This window comes from Eretmochelys imbricata, chromosome 7 (assembly GCF_965152235.1).
Source record: "Eretmochelys imbricata isolate rEreImb1 chromosome 7, rEreImb1.hap1, whole genome shotgun sequence".
NCBI classification, from domain to species: Eukaryota; Metazoa; Chordata; order Testudines; family Cheloniidae; genus Eretmochelys; species Eretmochelys imbricata.
The window spans coordinates 93,943,295-93,963,028 of NC_135578.1; the positions used below are offsets into that span (position 1 = coordinate 93,943,295).

Genomic DNA, 19,734 nt, shown 5'->3' on the forward strand with positions numbered 1-19,734 from the left:
TTCCAAGAATTTCTATTAATGTGTCATTTTTGAGTGCCCATCTGTTTATACTGTTCAGCTTTTTAGTCAGTTTTTAAACTTCTAATATTCAATTGTAAGCATTAGCTTGGACTATGTACAACCTTTCAGCAGTGATATATACTGAATTATTAGTAAGTATATTGGATTACTGGTACATGCCATGAGTTTGTGACTTAAGAAGCCTATGCAAACTTAATCCCTGTTACTCAGCTACTGTAGCAAAACTTAAAGAACACAACATCATGTCTGCTTGGCAGATATAAGATAAAGTCATTGAAGTCTCATTACAATGGGACAAGAATTATTGGAGAGAAGGAAGAGGAGAGGAACCACAACAACAGCATCCCACTGACCCTGTGGAAGTCCCTCCAGTGGTACCATTGCAGTATTAAGGGGAACATGGCTAGTGTACAGACACTCTATGGCTTTGTTGCCTGGCAAGCCACAGGAAATTACCACCAGAATTAATGTCAATTTCCACAGGATACCACTCCATCCTCTCTGTGCTCCCCCCGGAGAAGACTAAGTCATAAGGAAACGATCGTCACACAGTTAATAACAGAGCCATACTATAAAGAAGAAAGGAGCCTGAGCAGTAGCATGAAGATACTGTCTCTCAGCTTGATTGCTCTGAGGCAATGGTTCTCAACCAAGGGAACATGTACCACCAGAGGTACACAGAGGTCTTCCAGGGAGTATGTCATCTCATCTAGATATTTGCCTAGTTTTACAACAGGCTACATAAAAGCACTAGCGACATCAGTACAAACTAAAATTTCATACAAACAATGACTTGTTTATACTGCTCTATATACTATTATATGGTAAGTATCACAATGAAATATAAGTAAAATATTCTATTCCAATCAATTTATTTTATATGGTGAAAATGAGAAAGTAAGCAATTTTTCAGTAATAGAGTGCTGTGACACTTTTGTATTTTTATGTCTGATTTTGTAAGCAAGTCATTTTTAAGTGAGGTGAAACTTGGGGTACGCAAGACAAATCAGACTCCTGAAAGGGGTACCATATTCTGGAAAGGTTGAGAGCCAGTGCTCTAGATCTCCATGGGATTTCAATACAGCTCTGAGGATATTGATGCTATTAGAGGACCTCCTCCTTCGGCCTTCCTTCTAGTGGGATGATGATGACATGTCCTAACACCTACTCTAGTGGGCTGATACCTCTGTAATGCCACAGTTCTTGACTTGCAGTTTCCCATGTAGCATTTTTTCTACAGGAGCTGACATAGCACTAAATTTTTAGAGGACTGAAGGTTATTTTTAGCTTTGAAGAGTACTGATGACTTCTCAATAATAGTAAAAAACACAATCAACCCCAAAGAACCAATGGGAGTCAAACTACAAAAATAACAGATTACTTGAAATCAAAATGCTGCTAAAAAACTAACTGCCAGTGTAGCTCACTCATGTGATCCCTCCACGATTCCACTCAGTAATTTAACACCCCTGCCAATTATAAAGCCAGACTGTCCTGTCCTGTGCAACAGTGCAAGGAAGTGAGAGGACATGACCACTTTAACTAAGTGTGCTGTATCAACGCTTGCAGCATGCAGGAACAACAGCTATTCTACCCAGCAGAAAGTGGTACCTGTACATTACAGAGCATAAACTACAATGAGTATAGGTCCAGGGAGTTTACTTCCTCTTCCCAGAACAGTGGGAACACTGAATAGGAGACTGTGACTCAAGGAGTCAGTCTCCCTGCTGGGCTGCTCCAAAGACACTGCAACAACATGCTGCCCTCACTCTGACAGCAAACCAGTGATCTAACCCATAGGTAGTAAACAGCAAACACAAATCCAACTCTGACATCTAGAGAATGTCTTTTAGAGTTCACATTTTTGTGCATACAGTAAAGAGAAAATTTTTACACATTACACTAATTGTTTCAAATAAATAAGAGACTAACAAAATTTCTGTCACTGAAGGAAGATATATGGGAAATTGAATTATACAATTTCATGTACTATGATAGATTACTGGGGTATTAACAAACCAAAAAGGGACCACTATTTCACTATTTCTACTGAACTCCCTAATGATCACTTTTATTCTTGGTCCTTAAATTGTTTTACAGTATTAATAAAAGTTTCTATTTCATGTCCTAAACTATATTTCCATTGCATTCATGCTTATTTAAGTAAAAACTGTTTTCTGAAGTTTCTTAATTAAGATCCTAAAATTATGTTATTTTTCATGTAACTTCTGTTAATTTGTAATGGCATACTTGAAACAAAGGAAAGGAATGATGAAAAGACCTGACTATATGATTCACTATGTCTTGACCTTACTAGTCTTTATCAGTCTGTTAATAATTGTAAAAGACAAGTAGATGAACCCATTCACTGAAAAAGTTACACTTCAGTTATAGAAATAAATTCACTCACCTTTTTACATTCATCTGCTCTTTTAGTTTGCTGTACATTTCCAGTACTATATAAAACAAAAATATTAACCCATTTAGATCTTATTGCAAACTAAATACATTAATAAGTTAATAAGAAAAAGAATATATACTTTAAAATGGAAAATATATACCGTATATTATTTTAGTCTTCATTTCACTTAAACACTTTTCTCAGTAACATATTACAATAGGAAGACCAACTAGAAGTAGTGAAAAATAAGGTTCTAGATTGCAGATTAAGAGAAAAAAAGTGAACTATTAAAGAGAAGTTAAGTAGTAAAGAATTTAAAAGTGAAACAGTAGTTTCAAACTTTTCTCAGTGTAATCACATCAACTTTTGTTTAAATATCTGTCAACCAATTATGTTTATAGCACATCATAAAAAACGTGGGGAATTTCAAATGTATGATCAGTTAATGGGAACAGTTTATAGAAAGGCAACAGTACCATCTACTGTCATTATCCCAAGTCACAACAGAAAGATTACGCAGTACAAAGAAAAAGGTTCAAACCTATCTGCCAACGTCATAAACAGAAGTCAGTCTTTATAGATGTACACTATGAAATGCAATGTTCTCTAACTATATACGAAACAATGTCTCAAGATGGTGATGTTCAAAAACATACTATTGCAATACTGCACAATGTTGAAAGATGCTACTACAAATAACGTTCACAAACTTTTTAATGTTTTCCCTTAAATTTTTAACCACAGGAAAATAAATGTTAAACAACAACTTCAAAGGTTTAAACGCAAACATATTTATTGTATGATAAAAATACACATGCTTAATTTTTTTGTACAATCTATGTCCTATCGTTGTTAGTTTTCAAACAAAGCTTTATCTTTACCCTATTACAATTATTATAGAATAAATATACCATCATGAGATCTAAATTTGGACACATTTGTAAGATCCTAGTAATTCCTCTGCTAAATTCATGTTACAGAACATTGAAATATGAGAAAAAAAATAAAACTTCTGTTGCGTTTTGGGTATAATGACTTATCTCATTGGCTACTGTATTTAGCCAAATGTCACTATTGCACATATTTGTAACTTACCTGGAAGACACAACTGCAGTTTTTCCACTACTGTTGTAATATTCCTCTGCTGAATTCTACATCGGATGATTTCCTCTGTTTGGGCTATCACCTTAGATATTTTGTAAAAAATTACAATTAAATTATGCAAACAAATTTAATTTGCTGCAAATATTCAATTAAAAACCATTTTCTCACCTCTTTCCCAGCATCTTGAAGCCTTCGGTTGGTATCAGTAACTTGGACCTTAAAAATAATTTCACCTTTGTTAGACAAATATGCATATATTGCCCTGATGTAACTGCTCACCCTTGTAATTAGATCATGCTTCATGAGAAATTTAGAACAAAGAAATGCAAATTCAAATTAACTCTACAGCTTGAACTTGAACTTTTGATTGCAAAGGGCTTTTGTTAACTTCAATTACTTATGACAGTTCTTTCTAACAGATTCTGTGGCAAACTTCTCAAATTTACTTGGGATTTTTGAACTTTACTTGTTTCTGTAGGTCTGTCAAACAATTCAAATCATTGACCCAATTGACCACTGGTCCCTTTTTGATAACCTCAATAAGCTCTATGTGCCATTCATTGTCTGTAAGAAATGGTGATTGCATTTTATGGTAATTAAACATTCATACTTTGCTGAATGCAAACACTGGGTGGTTGATTAACATCAAACGTGGAAATCTCCAAACCACAGCAACATTTTAATGCTGCAGGTGCAGGCAAAGCTCGACCTCAGATTTTCCCACATATTAAGTGACTCATTAGGTCATCATAATAAGGAAGCACATTCTAGTTTATTAAAAATCTCATTAATTTCCAAACAAAGATGCTCAATGACCTCATTGACGCTGTATTTGGTCTCTTGTTATCTGAATATCCTTTATATAATGCTCTTCTAATCATAACCTCTGGTGAACTACGCTCATTCTGTCTGGTGTGCATATTTTGCTCTCCAAAGTGTAAAGAGAGCTAAAAGGGACAGGTCTCACAATTCACTATTCTGCATTCTGACTTCTGAGTAAACCTTAGTCCTCACTTCTAATGAATATTACCAACACCACCTACTCTTTTGGGGAGCACAAGAACACTTTTTAAAAGATATGCAACTACAAGTGGAGGCTTTCCAAAAGAATCAAGATTTCTCACAATATTTTTTCTGAATCTGAAATTGAGAAGTCTGATACATAATTTGGTAATCAAACTGAGAAAAACACAAGACCTACTATAAGAAATATTACTTTTACCAATACTTTGCCATTTAAAAGTCTTCCAGAATTACTTAATAAAATGGTAAATTGATTTTTGGCAATGTTTTACAAAAAATTATAAATGAAGAAATCAGAAAATGAGACCTAAAAAAAAATATGAACATGGCAAATTTATTATTCTAGTAGACAAGACATTCCTAAATAGCTATACAATTTCTGAAAATTTAATTGTAAACATCAGGATGTGTATGTACATCATGAAAGTCTTATCCCTTAAAAAAGAAACATTCCATCTAGTATTAATCAATGATAGCAATATACACAAGTTTAAATAAGTAGTTTCTTACCTTTAGTTTTTCTGCATCAGCCCTTACTTTAAGAAGTTCTGTAATAGCATCCACAAAGCCCTGATGGTGAAAATTACACATCTTTTCTATCTCTCTGTCATGGTTACGTATGCAAGCATCTAGTTTTTCCATAAATCTTTGGTGTGCATTTGGCTGGTCATCATATACAGACCTGTTAAATACAAATTATAAAACAGAACTTTCTTTTTTCTGAATAGTATAACAAGTAGAGATCATTACTGAAATCTTAAGGTTTTTATCTTTTAAATTCAAACTTGATATCACAATGACATAATTTGTGATCCACACTGCTGATATTATTAAACAAAAGACATAATCCAAAACCGAGCTCTGAACCTGACCCTTTTGGCATTAATCCTGGTGCTTAACCAGTTACATCATGGTTGACCTCAGCCTCACTGGTCGGTTACTTATGCCCTTATGCTCAAATATGAGTACAAAAGACTCAGCTTCTCCAACTGCTTCAAATAGCATGGATCACTTTTTCATCAAATTCCACTGTTTGTTAAATATAAAGAAGTGCAAATATACACATTTATTTTTCTAGATTGTCTAACAACAGATTTGCCCAATTAAATACATTTTGCATGACTCTAGCCAAACACAGTTAAGAAATATCCTGAAGTATTCAGCCTCCTAGTGAACTACAATCAACAGTAACTAATAAAATGCAATCTTTTTTCTCATAAAAAGATCTATATTCAGTTCCAAGAGTGCAATAGGGCCAATATTTTAAAACACAGATGCCTAAAGTTTCCACCTAAATCTATGTTTAGGCACACAAAAGTGGTCTGATTTTCAGAAGTGGTGAGCCACCATCACTCCTATTGACATCAGCCCTTCTGATAATCAGGCTGTTTTTATTTAGGATCCTAACTATGGATTTAGTTACCTAATTTTAGGCATCCAGTTTGAAAACTTTGGCCTTGGGACTTCACAGACAAGTAAGGAGTCTGGGTTCTTCTTCCTGTGCCTCTTATAATCCTACAGATGACATATAACTGAGAACTAGCAAGCAGACACAATAAAAAGCAAAGTTGAAAATGTGGTTTGTTAGTTCCACCTGTTTTAATAATATTTGGTTTTGGAGTTTGGGGTTTTCTTTTTTTTTTTTTTTTTACAAGGCTGGAGGTTGGTGGGTTGGTTTGTTAATTCTTTGAAGGTAGGACTAGGATTTATAGGTCTCATGGAAGAATTGAACATGGAGCTTGTTGAACTTGCTCAAGGGAACAGTAGTCACATGAAGAAGGCATAGACATCAAAATGGGTAAGGAAAGGATATAGCGGGTGGTTAATCTTTAAGCTTCAACAGAAGGGGCATACAAAGAGAAGTGTGAGGTATGGGCAGCTAAACAGTAGAGAAAAGGACAGAGTCCTTAAATCTGATCAGTGGGGGAAAGGCAATCAAAGGATTAGAACAGAGACTTGACATGGTCACAGTGGCGGACAAGACAGATGACTGTTGGAATGGCAGCACAGACAATGCAAGAGCCAAGGAAGCTAGTAAGAAAGTTTTAGTACTGCCAACCCCAAATGTCCAAAAATCATCAAACTCCCAAAATCATGAAATTAGCTTAAAAATCATGAGATTTTTTAAAAACTGAATTATTTTAATTTGCCTTGTAGTTTTTGAGCCTTTTCACGTTTTCAAGCTTTTCTTCACAAACAGGAGGGCTAGAAACTTACTACTTCCCTCCCAAAAAGAAAGTTGAGATTCTCATGTAATCATAGGTGCTGCAGCACCACCTAGCTTGAAGGGGTTTCCATTATATACAAGGTTTGCAGTTTGGTTCAGTGGCTCTCAGCACACCCACTATAAAAACTGTTCCAGCACCACTGCATGTAATCACCTGACCTGGGCTTTAAGGAAAAACACCAAGATACTGTAACTTGGACAGCGTTTTTGGCCGTGTATAGAGACAGATCATACATCTGGATTTTGAGTACTTTAGTCACAAAACTAAAAATATTTTCCATTTTGCTGACACCTATAGGTGAACAGTCATGGCACAAAAGAGAGCCTTGGACAGGTCATCTTCCCTGGAAGCCTCAACTTTCACTTCCCCCTGTCAAGGTTCCTTCCCCACTCTGAACGCTAGGGTACAGATGTGGAGACCTGCATGAAAACCTCCTAAGCTTATCTTTACCAGCTTAGGTCAAAAACTTCCCCAAGGTACAAAATATTCCACCCTTTGTCCTTGGATTGGCCACTACCACCACCAAACTAATACTGGTTACTGGGGAAGAGCTGTTTGGAAACGTCTTTCCCCCCAAATACTTCCCAAAACCTTGCACCCCACTTCCTGGACAAGGTTTGGTAAAAAGCCTCACCAATTTGCCTAGGTGACTACAGACTCAGACCCTTGGATCTTAAGAACAATGAAAAAGCATTCAGTTTTCTTACAAGAAGACTTTTCATGGAAATAGGAGTAAATAGAAGTAAAGAAATCCCCTCTGTAAAATCAGGATGGTAGATACCTTACAGGGTAATTAGATTCAAAATATAGAGAATCCCTCTTGGCAAAACCTTAAGTTACAAAAAAGATACACAGACAGAAATAGTTATTCTATTCAGCACAATTCTTTTCTCAGCCATTTAAAGAAATCATAATCTAACACATACCTAGCTAGATTATTTACTAAAAGTTCCAAGACTCCATTCCTGGTCTATTCCCGACAAAAGCAGCATATAGACAGACAGAGACCCTTTGTTTCTCTCCCTCCTCCCAGCTTTTGAAAGTATCTTGTCTCCTCATTGGTCATTTTGGTCAGGTGCCAGCGAGGTTACCTTTAGCTTCTTAACCCTTTACAGGTGAGAGGAGTTTTCCTCTGGCCAGGAGGGATTTTAAAGGGGTTTACCCTTCCCTTTATATTTATGACACCCCCATTGTAGTTGTTTATTGCACTGTTCCTCAAACATTAGGAAAAATACAATAAAACCAAAATATTGGAAAAGGTTAAAATAAGCAAAGATATAGTTGTGATGGAAATCACCCCTGCATTCACACCCTACAAACTCCTGTAATAATCTTTGTACAAAATATGCCCTGTGAGGTATCGTTTGAAAAACTAATAACTCACTGGTCAACAATATCATGATGAAACATGTGTAGTAACATAATATTTAAATTTAGAAATGTGAGCTGAAATTATAACTGAGGTGTGTTTTTCAGACATGTCTGGGGAGTGGGCAAATCTGTTTCTCAAAGACAAAGGACAAACTGATGCCTCTAGCCAGATGTCATCAAAGGTGATGGGCCATCACCCATCAAGAGGACATTCTTTGGCAAGGAAGAGGAGCAAGAACAAACAGATCTGCATCTTAGCAAACAACAGTATGGAACCTCTTTTCAACACAAAACTCCATAACTCCAACTTCATGGTGGGAATGAACTTCATCTAGGGGTAACGCTCAGGAAAATAAAATAAAAGGGTGACTGAACTATAAAACGGAGGGGCAGAAACACCCCCAAAGGATCTCTCCCTATATTTCTCTCGCTCCTTCTCACCTAAGACAACAAAAGAAAACAGCCATTGGATTTTGGCAGCAGACCCTGGCTGAGTGTTTGGTCAGCAATATTTCTGGAAACATGTGGTAAGGGACTACACCTTGAACGAAGTCTAATTCGTTAAGTTTAGTCTTTATATCTCTTATAACCATTTCCAACTTTAATGCCTTATACTTGTACTCATTTAAAACCTATCTTCTTGTAGTTAAATATACTTGTTTTATTCTTTAATTAAAACTAATCCAACATTGTGAATTGTTTGTGTAGCTTCATTTTAGGTAACAGACTGTTGTATATTGATCCCCTTAAAGGGGCAATGGACCTAATATATCTGGACTGTCCAGAAGAGGGCTGGACAGTGCAGGACACACATTTGGGGGAGGGGCGGTGATCCAGGATTAGGAGTGTGTTGGGATCACTCTGCAAGTGGTAATCAAGGCTGGTGGAAGCGAGAGTGTGACTGATGTGTGGCTGGCAGGATGCAGCTATACACAGACATTCAGGGTGCTACCTGCATGCTGAAATGCTGTTTGTTAGCGGGTCGGAGTTACAGCAGCAAAGCACTGCGAGGCACCCAAGTGCGCAGGGCTGGGATCACATAGCCCCTCCGTGGTCTGGACTGCACCCCAGAATGTCATAATAGTACAGGACACCAGTGTGAAAACATTCCTGATACTTTAGTTTTACTTTTCTGCATATATTTTTATAAACAACAAGCTTTTGTTCTCTCTTAAAAAATGAGCTTTCAATACAGACATCCCCTTAAGAGAGCCTTCCTATATGATAGCATGTGATTTCTTATTTCTGTAACTTACTATAAAAACTTAGCTTTAAAATTTTCAAAAAAGGGTATTTGCTATGAGTGAATTCCACCCCAAGGTAAGCTTTGCTCAAGGCCTTCCATACCACTTAAACCCTTAACAAAGAATGTGATGCAGGGTCCCTTGGATGGGCTCTCTGCACTGGAGTGAATTTCAGTCATAAAAACGTCCTTTTTTCCCCCTCTCATTTTTTGGCAAAGAGATTTAACTTTATTCTTTTTTTAAAAAGTTGCTGAGATCTTGAGTCCACAGAGGGAAAACTAGGAAACACAGAAAATATTGAGGGACCTACTGAGATATTTAAGTGGAGATTCATATTGCTTTCTTAAGGTAGAGTCCATTTATTTGTCCCCAGAGTACAAGGGGGAAATGTTAGCCTCTAGTAAAGTAGAGGATTTCTTCTCCCCCACACACCCCAACCCCTGAGACCTACTACTGCTGGATTAATCTTTGAAGAAGACCAACAGTTTTCCACAGTGTCTGGAAGGAGGCTGTAGAGTTAGTCTGAGGTTCAAGAATTGGGGAATGTAGAGTCTGGAGCCCTCTAAGTTTTTGTAACCATCTTGGCCAAGTTCTTGGGGAGGGGAAGAGTGCTATCCTTCCAAGTCTCTACAGGGAAGTATGACTTCCTTCTTCTGACTATACTCTCTGGGGAGCTTGGGGGTTTACGAGAGGCATAGAAACTTACTTGCTTAACAAAGCTAGAATTGAAATGTCTGACAAGGCCTGGCTCTTCTGAGGAGAATAGGGACACAGAAGAGATGACAACTTCCCCTTCCTCTTACAGGGAGAGCCTTGAACTATTGAGAGTTTTTCCCATTTTGATCCTGACTTACACTTAGAATGTCCAGCTGGGGAAAGCAGTTGAAGTCAGAGGAGTAAAAGAGGTATTGAGCAGCCCCGCATAAAAAAGGAAGTTATTTTCAAGAGCAAACAGATCCCTGGACTCCCAGATAGTCTGATCCACTAATACACGCAAGAAAGTAATGCAGGGTGCTGAAAACTGTACTCTCTAGTCTCCTACTACATCATGGGCAAATCCTGTAAGCTGCTTGACCTGGAGCAGCAAATACTGTGTTACTCCAGGGTCCTGTATGGGACAATCATCTGAGCACTATTCTGTGTCTGCAAGAAGAGGAAGGGGCTAACGTGCTCGAACCTGGAGAGCTGAAACATAAGGGAAAGAACTAACTAACTAATCCTTGGAAGATATTGTGGACACATCACCTGCGCCAGGACATCACTATTGCCAAACTGTGAGCATGTTTTTAAAGGAATTTGGACTTGGTCACACTTGTAGTATTTTCTGCCCATCAAGCAAGCTGGATTACTCTATGAGAAGCTGAGGCCATTTGCTTGCAGCTAAAACAAAAGATGAATGAAAGGTTGCATGTAGAGGCAGTGCAGTTGGCTGGAAGGGGGTGGGGGGGAAGGGAAATCTCAGAAGCAAGCAATTGGTCACTCTGCTTAGCAAGTTCAACCAGCAGAGAGAAACCTACTGGGCCCGATTGTTCAATGAAGCAGAACAAATGTGAAGGTTTTCCAATAATATATACTACCCAGTCAATTGTAGAAGAAAACTATCTATGCCATGTTAGAAGGATAGTGGCGGGAACCTTGCATGGCCAGTTCTACACATAGCATGTGGATAAAGAAAGGGCTTCATTTTCCAAGGTTATCTATCTACACTGTTCATGAATAAGCGGTTTTATTAAGTGAATTTATCACAATTTAATACCAATAAAAAAGGAGGGCTAAAAAAAATAGATGAGACCTAGATACAGAAAAGGACTTTGAAACATGATGTGACAAAACCAACTCCATACACTGAATTTTTACTATTCAGATACATAAATGGGGAAATAGTTGGGCACTAAAAGATTGGCAATATATCAAAGAAGTCATCAAACAAACAATGCCCGACAAAATTATGATCAACCAGGAAATTCTTGGAAGTACATATCCAGGTGCAAGATGATGCAGTGTCCAGTACATAATGAAAGAACCAGTATTTATTTTTATTTATGTGTTTTTGTATGGGGCTCACCAGCTTCATACCTAATACTTCCCTAATTCACAGAGGGTAGGGAAGGATAATCTCACAACACCCATGGGAGGTTGCAAAGTATCATTATTCCCATACTGCAGAAGGAAAACTAAGACATGAAAAGATTAAGTTACTTGCCAAAAGGCATACAGAGAGTCAGTGGCAGAGTCAGGAAGAAAACCCAAATCTCACGTGTCCCAGTTCAGTCTCTTAACCACAAGACAATTCTACTTGTCTATAGGGACACCTAATATTTACTGTTTTCTATACTGCATCGTGCCTTTCCATAGAAGCAGATTAACAAAATGTTGGTGTATATATTATCTAAAACATTATCTAATAGACTATCTTTAAGGTTCAGCAAATAATACAGAAAGTTACATTATAAAATGATCCTAACGTAACCATCACAGCACAGGTTTTATGTCTTACATATGTAAAGAGCTCCATCTTGTGGGAGTGATGACAAATTAAATCTTTTCTCCAAGTTGTGACAGAAAACATGAAAGGGAACTTCTAAAATCAAGTTATATCAAAGTGTTTCAAAGAAATGTATATTTTTATAACCTAAATAAATGAAAAGGTGGGAGACATTAAACCCTAAAATGCTTACTAGGTACCATTAATAAATAAGGTTGTATATGCAGAGATCAGATCTACATCTATTTTTTCTTTGCTGACTAACTGGGTATGCACTACTTTAAGAATATCACTAAATACTTAAATTTTTAACTGGATGTTAAATTTATAACAGCTTTTCTTTTCTCTCTCTCTCTTTTTTTTTTTAAATCAATCAAGTCTCTTCTATTTAGTGGGAGACTCATTACTCCCACTTCATTATTATCCGTATTATTTCCCAGGCTCCATTTCCTATACAGCACATTAATGGACCTATATGATTTGTCAGGGACTCCTGAATTATGTTAGATGGGGTAGGATCTGAGTTACTACAGAGAATTCTTTCCTGGGTGTCTGGCTGGTGAGTCTTGCCCACATGCTCAGGGTCTAGCTGATTGCCATATTTGGGTCTGGAAGGACTTTTCCTCCAGGGCAGATTGGCAGAGGCCCTGGGGGTTTCTCGCCTTCCTCTGCAGCATGGGGCATGGGTCACTTGCTGGAGGATTCTCTGCACCTTGAAGTCTTTAAACCACAACTTGAGGACTTCAATAGCTCAGACATAGGTTACAGGTTTGTTACAACAGTGGTTGGGTGAGATTCTGTGGCCTGCGTTGTGCAGGTCAGACTAGAAGATCATAATGGTCCCTTCTGACCTTAAAGTCTATGATTCTGTGATACTGCTTCTCCCCTCTGTCTCCCTCAATCGCTCTTACTCTCTTTTCCTCACATTTTACATTGTCCCCAAATTTTCAACTCTAATTGTGCCACATGTTTGTGTTGAAAATGTGTATTGTAGAAGTTGTTGAGGTTTTCACAGCTGGAGCTTTGCATATGCAGAAGGTATTGGAGTTGCTTGGGAGCCTGGGAGCAGTTGAGGCTTTTGGTACCGGGGAAAAGATTTATGCATTTGGGAGGGGAAAAAATGACTTCACTTTACTGGGGGGTGGGGTGGGGGGGGATGATGGGGAGGAGATAGGAGAGGGAAAAGAAGAATATGGGAAATTTGAATTCCTCATGCTCCATGGCAACCTTGACAGCAACCTCCAGCACCAAAATCTGCCAGTTCAATGAACAACACTAGAGATATACATTAGCATAATTTTTCTGCCAAAATAATCAGCTGTGACATAGTTAACAATGCTGACATTTAAAACATCCTTAGTAGGTTTCAGTGTCAATATCCTTTTGAGATTAACGTGGGCTCACCTCCGTGAGAACTATTGTTTCAAAGCTGTCTACAAGCTCGTGCAGACTTACTGTGTAGTCATCACTCTAATCACGGATATCTTTTGCAAATACAAGGGCTAACTGCTTACTTTGTGAATGATAGCTTCAGTTCTGGAGCACAACTATGTGCCAACTCTCACTTTTCTACCAGCTACTTTCTTTTTATCTTTAGCGTCAGAGCTTTGACCTCAAGAACAGAAGCCTAATAGTTCTGTTCAGTTTCACACATGAACTCAACAGGGAGAAAAGCTTCAAGGACTTGTAGAAAGACATCAATTTCTTGATAGGTCAACTGTCAAACCCTCTTGAGAGAGGCACTCTTTTTCCTTGGACGGCCCTACACATCTACATTAGAGCCCTGAAGATCCCACCACCGTTTTCTAATCTTTATTCCCCCCACATAAGAGAATATTGCCTTAATTATATAGAGGGGGCCATTTGATCTACAATTCAAGGATTCTCTCCCCACGCATTCAGTGCACCAACTCCACTGAATTTCCAGCCTCTAACATCTCAAGGAGCAAACAACATTATTTTAGAAGGCCTTTTTAGCATTTAACATTATATGATCCTCATGGACTTCTATTATAACTCTCATTCTGCTGGAAAATGCAGAGGACTGGGCATCAGGAGACACGGGTCAGGTATGCTGTGTGACTGGGCAAGTAACAACTTCTTTGTGCCTCAGTCTCCTCATCTCTATGTGGGAATATAGGATTTATTCAGACTTTTATAAAAATGCTTTAATATCCTCAGATGAGAGGTGTTCTAGACATGAAAAGTGTTATTACAGGGACTTCAAAAGAGATTAGGTAGGAACTTGGTTTATTGTATTATGTGGCTTGTGCACAACTGTAGATTTTGTGCCTAAGGAGTATATGGACTCTTCCCAGGTAGTGACCATAGGCGCACTGACAAGCCTCTTCAAAAGAGGCAGAGGAGGCCAGGAGAAGCCATATCCTACCCTGTACTGGCCAACAGTGGTGTGAAAGGAAGACTTTACACTGAACATTACTTAAGGTTGTTGAAGCTGCTGCCCTCAAAAGATGCTCCCAAAGGCACTATGCTCCCAGGAGCTCCCACTCCAGAGATGTACCTCTTCACCCTCCTCCTCACAATGTATGTTCTGTTGTAATGCCCCAACTGAGCCCTGAATGTCAAGGTATGGTATTGTAACCCTTCTACCCGAGAGTTGGCAGCAACAAGGGCCGGGTTCAATATCTAGGGGATCCATTCCAATAACACAATGCAAACCGGCTTGAGCCCCCACCCAGTGACCTGGGACAAATATATACCACCCCCGCTGGGCGCCTCCAAGAGGCAATACTTCCCCTCTCGCAAGCACATAGTCTGAGTGTAGCAAAAAGCCTTTTAATAACAGAGAGAAACAATGCGGCATTATGTTGGGGAAACACCACCAACAGGATTCATAACACAACCCATGAGCAAAAAAAAAAAACCCACCCCAAGCAAATTGGGGCATGCCCTTTTCCCTTTGGTTCTTGAGTCCAGCAACCCCAAATCACCCAAAGTCCCAAAAGTCCAATGACCCAAAAGTCTCTGTCCCTGGTCAGGGCAGCCCCAGAGTTTGAAAGTTTATCTGCAGAGCTTTACCACCCAACCTGGGTGGAGATGGGAGGGGGTAAGAGGCACCTTACATGATCTGAAGCTGACCGCCCCATAGCTTCGCTCGCTCCGCCAGCCGCCCCACAAACTCCCACAAACTCCTTCGCTCAGCTCTGCGGCCCACAAGCAGCTCCTGCCATCCACAAACTGCTCCCCGTCAAACTGCTTCACCAGCCTGTACACAAGGCACTCCAGCCCTCCCGCAAACTGCTCCACAATATATCAAACTGCTCCACAATATATCGGTCAGGCTCCCCCACTACTTAACACAACACTCAGTGATTTCAGCTCTTAGGTGAATTCAGCTTGTAGTAGGGGAGCCCCAGTGCTGGTGCACTGTTAGCCCAAAGTGAGCTCAGCAGCCTATAACTAGACTTCTAATGAAATCAAAATTAGCTCTGATATTCCACAGTGGAGAGAGGAGGAAGTGCAATTAGCATGTAAGGCCCTCACCAAGGGGCCCATGCCACCAAGTATTAATACTTGTCCCCAGCCTCTCTCAATTCACAGGGTTTTGAAACCCATGACCCTTGCCTAGCGAGTGCTCCTTAGTTGATGGTGAATCCCTCCATCATAACAAAAGGCCACATACAGTTCCAAGCACAGTTCCCATAATCAGGGTAATAACAATTTATTTTTCCTGCCCCAATAACAGAGACATTGGGGATCCCACAGCAGCCAAAGTGACCATTTGGGCAGCTATGGTCTCATTCTAGGCGTGGTGGGTGTGCCTATGCAAATGAGATCAGCCTCTGAAGTTCTTTTCCACAACCTGCCACACCTCACCACCAGATGTCAGGGTGGAGCTTATCCTGACACTGCTTACAGTATCATTATCACATTTCAGATACCAGGGGGCAGCCGTGTTAGTCTGCATCCACAAAAACAACAAGGAGTCCAGTGGCACCTTAAAGATTAACAGATTTATTTGGGCATAAGCTTTTGTGGGTAAAAAAAACCACTTCTTCAAATGCATGGAGTGAAAATTACAGATGCAGGCATTATTACACATGAAGAGAAGGGAGTTACCTTACATTTCAGAGACTTTTGGTCTTGTTTATTCAATATATAAATCCTGAAAACAGCTATAATAGCGCAAGGAATTTATTTTTATTTAAAATATTAAGAATTACATGAAGAGGGTTAGGAGACTAGAAACTATACTTAAAAGTGAGAATGTTAATATAAGGAATTTTTTAAAGTAATAAGTGAACAGAGCAAGGATATTTACAAAGAAAAGTTTCTCAGTTTATAGGGTCAGACTTCATTTTTAACACTACCTTTGAAAATGTTTCATAAATCATTATAACAAAAGGCAAACTGATTTCTATCTCATGCCCATGGATATTTAAGGGGTGCAAAAGTTTTATGCTGCTATGTAACACCCCAGTTTGTAAATCATTCACAGGCAGAAAGAGAAAAACTAGAAATATTAAAATTCTATATTTAGCAAGAAAAATAACAAATTTTGCACCAAAATAAAGATCAGTCTAGCAAATATTTTAAAACCAATAAAATCTCTAGACACATAAACAGTCATAATAAAGTGCAAAGTTCATTTAACAAATTAATCAATTCTAAGGCCAGAAGGGACCATCATTATCATTTAGTCTGATCGCCTGTGTAACACGGGCCATAGAACTTCTCCAAAATAATTCCTAGAGAATATCTTTTAGTAAAACATCCAGTCTTGATTTTTAAATGGTCAGTGATGGAGAATCTACCACAGCTCTTGGGAAGTTGTTCTAACAGTTAATTATTCTCACTGTTAAAAATTTACACCTTATATCCGGCCTGCATTTGTCTAGCTTCCACTTCCAGCCACTGGATCATGTTATACCTTTCTCCGCTAGACTGAAGAGCCCATTATTAAATATTTGTTCCCCACTTAGATACTTACAGACTGTAATCAAGTAATCCCTTAATCTTCTCTCTGTTAAGATAAATAGATTGAGTTCCTTGAGTCTAAGACTATAAGACATGTTTTCCAATCCTTTAGTCATTCTCGTGGCTCTTCTCTGAACCCTCTTCAATTTATCAACACCCTTCTTGAATTGTGGAAACCAGAATTGGACACAGTATTCCAGCAGCAGTTCCACCAGTGCCAAATACAGAGGTAAAATAACCTTCCTACTCAAGGGTCCCCTCTTTATGCATCCAACAATTGCATGAGGACTTGTGGCCACAGCATCACACTGGGAGCTCATGTTCAGCTGATTATCCAACTCAAACCCCCCTCCCACTTCCCAAGCTTATTTAAAGTCACAACTTCCCAGGACAGCATGGCCTACATTCATCATTCCTAGATGTATACATTTGCATTTAGTCATATTAAAACACATATTGTTTGCTTACACCCAGCTTACCAAGTGGTCCAGATCATGCTACCAGTGACCTGTCCTATTAATTATTTACGACTCCCACAATTTTTTGTGTCAGCTGCAAAATTTATCAGTTATGATTTTATGTTTTCTTCCAGGTTATTAATAAAAATGTTAAATAACATAGGACCAAGAACCAGTCTCTGCAGGATCCTATTAGAAACACACCCATTCAGTGATGATTCCCCATTTACAATTATATTTTGAGACTTATCAGCTAACCAGCTTTTAATCCATATAATATGATTCTTGTTAATTTTATATCTTTCAAGTTTTTTAATCAAAATGTCATGCATTACCAAGTCAAATGCCTTACAAAAGTCCAAGTATATTATATCAACACTATTACCTTTATCAACGAAACTTGTGATATCATCAAAAAAAATATTAAGGTAGTTTGATAGAATCTATTTCCCACAAACTAATGTTGATTGGCATTAATTATATTACCCTCCTTTAATTCTTTATTAATTGAGTCCAGTATCAGCTGTTCCATTATCTTGCCCAGGATCAATGTCAGATTGATAGACTTATAATTATCTGGGTCAACTTAGAATCATAGAATATCAAGGTTGGAAGGGTCCTCAGGAGGTCATCTAGTCCAACCCCCTGCTCAGAGCAGGACCAATCCCCAATTTTTGCCCCAGATCCCTAAACGGACCCCTCAAGGATTGAACTCACAACCCTGCGTTTAGCAGGCCGACGCTCAAACCACTGAGCTATTCCCCCCTTGATTTGTTTAGCCTTTTAAAATACTGGCACAACATTAGCTTTCTTCCAGTCTTCTGGAACTTCTCCATGTTCCAAGACTTATTGAAAATCAACATTAATGGTCTGTTTAAACACTGCAATGCAGAAAAGCACTTTCCTTTGCAATTAATCCTACATTACAGTTGATTATGTATGCAAGTAAAAGCAGATTTATCTTCACTTATTCTTCCCTTATCCTATAAGAGACTCCATTATTTACATAATACTTCTGATCTTTTGTTTTAAAAGAATACTTTAAAATCAAAGAAGGATTTTAATTTATTAACCCTGCCATAACTTCTACATACATAGAAATGTTATATAAAATGAATATATTCTACACAGAAAAATATATTTTGTCTGTCTCAACACACTTCTCATTACTACAGTATTTTTCTGTCAGTATATGCCTGGGCCACCCAGATACCCAAAGATTTTCAAGTGTGCTCCATTTATATCCCATCCATTAGCATAATAAACCAGGATATATATCTGTTCTATACTTCCGTACTCTAAGTCCTCAATACACATTATTGCTCAGATGTAGACTCTCTCCAACAATTTCCGGTGAGACCATTAAGTTACTGACATTCAAAATGTAGGTTCTCATCACTCTTACCTTAATTTATTAGGTCAGAATTGAAAGGTTGCAAATTCAGTTGGTACAGACATAGCAAATTACAATTGGCTTCTTATGTGTCTAGGCTGAACTACTATGTCTAGGCTGAACTCTACAATAGCATCCTAATAATATTTCCATAACCCCACAAGTAAAAGGCATTTTACAGTAAAAAAGATTGAGAAATTTTCTGTCCCAGAAGTTTTCAATTTCTAAAGTTACCTGTGAAGACAAAACAATCTGACAGACAGGTAGCCTGGTGTAAGACAGCTGAATTCAACAGGAAAGATTAGCAATGAAAACAAAGAAAGGGAATGAGTAAACTAAAAGAACAAAGCTTCCTTGGATACATTTCATTTACCAAGAGTTAATGGCCTAGATTTGTAAAGGTATTTCCGTGCTGCTGCACCCAGCATTGCAACTCCTATCTGATTTAGGAACCTGTCTCATTTTCAAAAGAGATTTAGGCATTTGGGAGACAATCAACAGGATTTGGGCTCCTAACTGCCTAAATTCCTTTTGAACACTAGATTTAGATTCCTAAATCAGTTAGGCATCGCAATGCTGAGCACACCAATGGCTAAATACTTCCCTTAGCTCTCCCATCAAACTCTAGCCTACTTTACAAATCATGGAATCACAAAATAAATGTTAATGCAGGATCACAGAACTTTAATTTTTCCAGAAATGTAAGTTAAATGGAAACTGTCCCTTTGTACTATTTTACAAACAAGTATAACAAAGACAAAGATAGATTACGCTGAAAAAGTTATTAGTTAATTTTCACTAGTTTTAAATACTACTTACCTGATGTATAATATTTTATATGGTACACAAGATTACTAAAAACAGCATTAAGATTTAAGCAGTTTAACTGAACTGTTTCAAAATTTAAAATATATTTTTGCACTGTGTCAGGAAAACTTAAATTTATCCATAATAAAATCAATAAGTAAATAATTTTCTATGGTGGGTTTGTATCTACTCAACTGAAATGAAAAGTTTGGTTTCCCACTCATCACAAGTACTTCAGCTAACATTCTGTTATCTCTGAAA

General features: G+C 38.1%; 1 protein-coding gene across 4 annotated transcripts in view; it reads right to left on the minus strand.

Annotated features, from left to right (window-relative positions):
* The window catches only part of EXOC6 (exocyst complex component 6), a 175,199-nt gene that overhangs the window by 133,646 nt on the left and 21,819 nt on the right, over nt 1–19,734 (minus strand). For all 4 annotated transcript variants that reach the window (XR_013346701.1, XM_077822563.1, XM_077822564.1 and 1 more), the window contains exons 2-5: nt 5,060–5,231; nt 3,695–3,742; nt 3,518–3,608; nt 2,432–2,477 (exon numbers count right to left, since the gene is read on the minus strand). Coding sequence is in view for 3 of the 4 variants with exons in the window: in XM_077822563.1 (XP_077678689.1) it covers nt 2,432–2,477; nt 3,518–3,608; nt 3,695–3,742; nt 5,060–5,231 (357 nt within the window). In the remaining variant the exon portion in view is untranslated. The remainder of the gene's footprint in view (nt 1–2,431; nt 2,478–3,517; nt 3,609–3,694; nt 3,743–5,059; nt 5,232–19,734) is intronic.